The 6,000-nt window shown below is 47.3% G+C and overlaps 1 protein-coding gene across 2 annotated transcripts in view; it reads left to right on the top strand.

Annotated features, from left to right (window-relative positions):
• Positions 1 to 599: 599 nt before the first annotated feature.
• Positions 600 to 6,000, top strand: part of cpne5b (copine Vb) — a 112,063-nt gene continuing 106,662 nt past the window's right edge. The window contains exon 1 of one of the 2 annotated variants that reach the window (XM_041952478.1): positions 600 to 718. In XM_041952478.1, coding sequence (XP_041808412.1) covers positions 600 to 718 — 119 coding nt within the window. The remainder of the gene's footprint in view (positions 719 to 6,000) is intronic. The other variant, XM_041952486.1, reaches the window with a different exon arrangement.

The raw sequence follows: 6,000 nt of genomic DNA, 5'->3' as shown, positions 1-6,000 counted from the left end.
TCAGATAAAGTCTTAAATATTAAATAGCGGCAGTGCGTAATTAAATGACCACGACAGCCGCTGGCACACGCACACACACACACTGAGCTCGCAGGGTGACAGCAGCGGCGCCGGGGCATGGGCAGGGTTGCACTTGAGTGTAATTCCGTGTGGGAGGAGGATGGGTGTGTTTCAGAGTATCTAGCCCTTTTTCTCTTCACACGCTCCGCTGTGCGCGCAGACTGAAGACAAAGAGCAGAAAAGGAGTCCATCTCTCTGTGTGATGTACAGCCGGTCGGTGAGGGCGCAACAGTCATCTCAGATACTGTCCTATCTTTTTTTTTTTTTTTTTTTTTAATCTAATTACGCTGCATGGACAGTTAACCAAGTGCGCCTCTGCCTTTTGCTTTTGCTGGTGTCCACTCACTCAGTACCCCCCCTTTCCCTCCTCCTCCCTCCTCTCCAGCTTCAGCATTTGTGAAGTGGCTGCCTCACCCGGTCGGACCGGAGGCCATCTGGTCTCTGATCTGGTCCCTGGAGTCACCGGAGACTCGACGCGCTCCGTCAGGGCCAGGCTGTGCGGTTCTCGCATCCGACCCGAGCCGCCCCGAGACCTCGCGATGGAGATGATGGAGGGAGACGTTATGGACAAGCTCGAGGACATGTCATCGGTGTACGACTTCGACCCGATCACCGGCAACATCCCCGCCACCAAAGTAGAAATCACCGTCTCCTGCAGGTGAGTTGAGGCGTCCGCAGAGAGCCGGGAGCGCAGCCGGCGGGCGGGTCAGGAAAGTTCGGTGGGAGAAGACGGTAGAAAAGTTGACGGAACCCCACCCTCCCTGTGGGATTTAGTCAGGCACGTTCAGTGGGAGGATGGTCAGTCATAAATACCCAGACTCAGCGTGGTTTTAGTTTACTTCAAGTCTAATCTTTCTTACCAACACTCTGCGGTAAGTGTTCTCGTTTGGTTACGTTTGGCGGTGCGCATTTCCGTGAGAAAAAGTACAAAAAAATATAAAAACCCTCACACCGAAGGTGTTCCTGACCCGTGCATCGCAAAGGAGGTCTGAAGATGTGCAAAATTTCACAGTAGTTCATGCATGCAGGCGTTTACGTCGATTCTTGTCCGATATCAAAGGAAAAAAAAGGGTGTGCGCGCGTGCGTGTGCGCACCATGAGCCACGTGAGAGCAGCTCATTGAAGTGTTGAGTGACAACAAGCAGGAGTGTATGTGGCTCCAAGTGCTGTGATCGTGCCAAAAGTCACAATGATGAGACATCTAGGTGCTGTGGACACCTGATCGGGGCTAGTGTGACCCCCTTTTCTTGCAGACGTGCTGTCTTATATACTGTACGTGCACGGTGCTGCTTATATATTCGACACGTTCCGCTGTGAGATCTTTCATACTGCAGCAGCTGGAAGCACAGCGCTGAAAGCCTCTGTCCTTCCTCTCCTGCATTCTTTACGAAGCGCTGGCTGTTAAACATTCAGAGGTTTACATCGCATTCACGCGGCGCGTGCGTCCCTGACCTCAATCTTAGTCCCATTCTTTATTATTCAGTTCAAAGGCATTTCCTTTTCAGACAGCACTTCAGGAAAATAAATCCGCCCTTGCCAAATGAATCTCCCTGCAGGGCTCGTTCAGTGAGAATAAACAGTCACTCCGCTCCCCATTAGGAAAGGTTTCAAACTCAGTGCTTTCAACGCCTTTTGCCTCTCAGACATACACTCAACTGCTGGCATGTGTGCGCATACACACACACACACACACACACACACACACACACACACACACACACACACACACACACACACACAGCTCTCTGGTCTTTGATGCTGGGTCTTAGGTTGGTGAGCCATCCAAGCAGAGTGAGTTTGAGCTATAACAAGCTGTGTGTGCATTATTGATAGGCTTTCCTGACGTGCAGAGAAGCTCGCTGCCACATCTCTCTGCTAAGACTGAAAAAAAACGGACAAGAAATGTGTGCGTTTCAATTTGCTGAATGAACAGCCGTTTACTTGTTTGTGTTGGTGCGGGAACTGGTGGGCGATAGTGGAGAATCAGTTTAGAGGCAGAGAGGGCGGCTGGCAAAGTGTTGCGTACCAGTCAGAGCCCCTGCATGTTTGGGATTCTGTGTTTTCCAGCTGGTAACGATGAGGCGATTGGGATTACATGCCTCAGTGATGCGCAATTAAGCACCATTCAGGTAAATCATGAGTCCTATTCTGACAGCCCTCTGCATTTATGCAAATTATCTCTCTGACAATGCGTGTGTGTGCGGGCTTCTGTGCTGAAAGACAGGCACAGTAGTGGTGCAGATGCCTCCTACTAGAAAGAAGAGGAGTTTGGAAAAGAAGAGATCATTCATCGAACGGGGAGGGTCGATGCTTTCCCCTTGTGCTTCACTGCCACTGTGTGTGTATGTGCGTGTGTGTGTGAGAGAGAGAGAATAAGATCAAGAAAGAGCAAGAAAGGCAGAGAGAGTTCATCTTAGGGAAGCATACATTTGATGCATGCAGGGTTCAAACTCTGAATGAAATGTGAGTGATTGTGATGTAATCTGCATGGAATATAGGTGCAACGCACTTTAAACGAGCTTACTGAACAGGGGGGGTGGTCTGCTGTGATCATGCTCAGTATAGGATTGTCATAGACTGCAGCTTAATGAGCTTTAAAGAAGCCACAAGTATGCAAAAGGTCCAAATTCTCTCCACGCGCTGCAGTTCCTGTGGTGGTGTAATAAATATTTGATGCTAGGCGACTGCATCAGGCACTCCTGAAGCACAAGAACTCAACAGTTAAATCTTTCTGACCCATGCTAACACTCCAATTTACAGTTCAGGGCCTCCCAAATCCTCTAAATCCTTTGTACAGATGTTGTGTGAGTCAGATTCCTATTCAAGAGAAGAGGCTCCCTGTTGGGTCTCCCTAACCATTCTCCCATTGTCATCATGTGCACACGCTCTCTGAAACCTGCAAACCGTAATGATAGCTGTTCTCTCTGGGTTAATACCCCTTATTACAGGCTATACCCCCCGGATTTGACAACGTATTATTATCAGGACCACTGACGAACGAAGGGGGGTGGGTGGGTGCGGATCTGTGAAATAAGGGCGGAAATGATAGGAGCTGGTTTGTTTCATTAAGGGTGGGGAGACGACTGAATGCTTTGGTGGCAGAAGGCTGCAAACAGGATATTCATGTGGAGTTTTTTTTTTTCCTTTTTTTGCTATAGTGTCAAACTTTTTCAAGCTTTGCCACAAATGTGCAGGAAATGATGCATCAAAAACTGTGGGGCCAAAATCCAGCCTTTTGTTTTTTTCTTAAACTCGTGTTTACACTCCCACGGGGCTTGTCAGTCAATGGTCCGGCTCCTGGGGAGAAATGAGAGGGAAAGAGGACGGAAAGCGGAGGTGTAAATCCTCCAGCCACAAAGCCAAGCCAACCTCTGCTCAGCGCTTTGTTCAATCCCTCCACTGCCGTTCAAGTCTGTTGCCCCATTTCTGCTGCACTGTGTAACTGCCCAGTCAATCCAAACATCATAAAGGAGTACTTATGTGTCTAATGTGGCCAGTAGCCATTTACCAGCCTCTCCAGTCAGCTGATGAGAGACTGTCTGGCTTTTGTGTGGAAGAGTAGGTCAGTCAATGGAGGAGCACCAGCTGCCGAGAGTGATATTGATAAGCGATGAGCTCACCTGGCATTATGGCTAGCTGATGCCCGGAGCAGGTGCAAAAAATCCACAAAGCCAAGCAGCTACAATTTAGGGTTTTTAAAGCCAATAATTCACTTTCATTTCAGCACAACCGTCGCCCCATGAGCCCCAGTTTGTGCCTCTCGTGCATTATCATTACATTTGAGTCATGCAGTTAGGCAGCGGTTTTCCTGAAAAATAGATACCCCGCAATCTTTGAACAACCCAGAAGGTAGCTTAGCAGCACTTACTGCTGCACTGAAGGTATTTCCAGAATCCTCTAACAGCATGGATGGTACAATGCTCCTTCCAATACATAATAAAAAAGGCGTTTAACCTGTTTCTCCAAGTTGCAACTCTTGACATAGTCTTTGAAGGGGAGTTCTGCACAGGCCTAAAACCAAGACCCTAACCCAGCCCAGACCCTCTCAGAGCTGTCTCGATTGAATCGGCCTGGTGCTGCGTTTTTGTTGTTTCTTCTTCAAAGACAAAGTGAATATATAAAACAAGTAATCTGCAGATAAGAGTGGCGTTTCAGTGGCAAAACACACATTGCAGTCAACTTCCAGCATGTAACATAATAAGACCTCAAAGCAACGATTTATCTGCTGTGGTTTGTGGCTCAGTTTTACCTTTTCCTAATAGTTGAGTGGCAGGTACACTCAACATGTCTTCCAACAGTGCTAATCCTCCAGTTATAAAGCTCTTTAAGATCAGGAGCTGATGAAGATTTGAGGTTTTTATCTGTTTTCACAACAAGCTGAATGTTTCTATAATGTGACAGCCTCCCACAAATGATCAGGGATTTGAACGAGCTCCCTTTTTTTTGCAAGTTTTTGCTTTATTTAATCTATTACTGACCGCTAGCTCGCTAGGCTAATGCAATGCATTGATGATGCTGTCTTCCGCTTCCCAGTGGGCGTCGCGTATGAACCGAACACGACACGCATCCACACTCAGGGATGATTGATGAGAAGCAAAGGTCAAGAAGGGTGAAGGGTGACCGCCCACCCAAGCACGGGGTCAAAGTTCACACCGACCAATTAAACCATTAATGATCTGCCCATTTCTTGAGAGTGACACCTAATCTAAGATCTTCAGTGAGATGAAGACGGGTCTTGTGGCAGCTGTATTTTACACTAATTGGTGATTGTGGTCGTGATATAATGATTCTGTTCCTGTAGTTTGTGTAGTGCATGGATCCATGGCGGTGGAGATGTGGGATTTCTCAGCTTGTTTCCTCATTGCGCTATGATTAAACTCCTCGGCTAAATGTCTGGATGATCTGCATTTGCATATAGATTTGCGCTTATGAAGATCCCGGTTCCAGCATCTGATAGGCTCCTTCTCGGATCTGGGACAGATATGAAAGCATCTCACACAGTGTAGAAAGGCCCTCGGGAGACCAGACGCCGCGGCTTCTCATCGCTCTGATTTCCCTCGCTCCTTCACATCACATCTCTCTAGGTCTGAGCGCGTTCGGTGTGACTATGCTCTGCACTGCAAGCATCACTGAAGCTAATTAACCATATGAAGAATGTAGTGTATAAAACATGAGCTCAGCTTTGCAAACTGCAACATAATTATCTTGCAGATGACCAGCCCACACCACTAAAAGAAGGATGAACCTCTCTCTCTGTCTCACACACACACACACACACACACACACACACACACACACACACACACACCATGCATGCTGTAGTTTTGTAGCAAAACTGACTGGGCACACTGCTTGATGTCACACAGCCTAACTGACTTCAGCTGCTTAGGGGAGTAAGGTGTGGAGGGAGAGGTGGAGGCAGGAGGAGAGGAAGGACAGTGTGAACGGTGAGGGAGCAGATAAACAAAGACAGACTGAGATGAGAAACCCATGGGTGTGCGCACGCTCGTGTTTGCACAGTCACTGGGAAGCCAATTCATTAAGAAATGCAGAAAAGATACTGACATGTTTAGAGAGGATCCTACAGACCAAGTGATAGAAAATCTCTGCCCTGCTCTTACAGGTGATTTTATTTTATTGTCACATCAACATAGAGGCTGCAGGAGAGCCTCAGTCATTTATGTGATGCAGCATTTCTGTGAAATGTGAGCATGAGCCGGAAATAAGAATGATGGTGTTTCAAAATAAACCCAGGGGGAAGCTATTTTACAACTCAGTATTTACTTGCCAATTTTAAAGCATAAAACATAGCGTATATAACTATAAGCTATTGTAGTTTATATATGATCTTTGGGAAGCCTGCAAAGGGTGATGCACAGAGTACAAAGCTCTGAAGTTTTACCTACAGAACATCCACGCTCCATTAAAGGTACAGTGTGG

The sequence above is a fragment of the Chelmon rostratus genome, chromosome 2 (genome assembly GCF_017976325.1).
Source record: "Chelmon rostratus isolate fCheRos1 chromosome 2, fCheRos1.pri, whole genome shotgun sequence".
Taxonomy (NCBI): Eukaryota; Metazoa; Chordata; class Actinopteri; order Chaetodontiformes; family Chaetodontidae; genus Chelmon; species Chelmon rostratus.
This window is presented reverse-complemented; position numbering and strand designations above follow the sequence as displayed.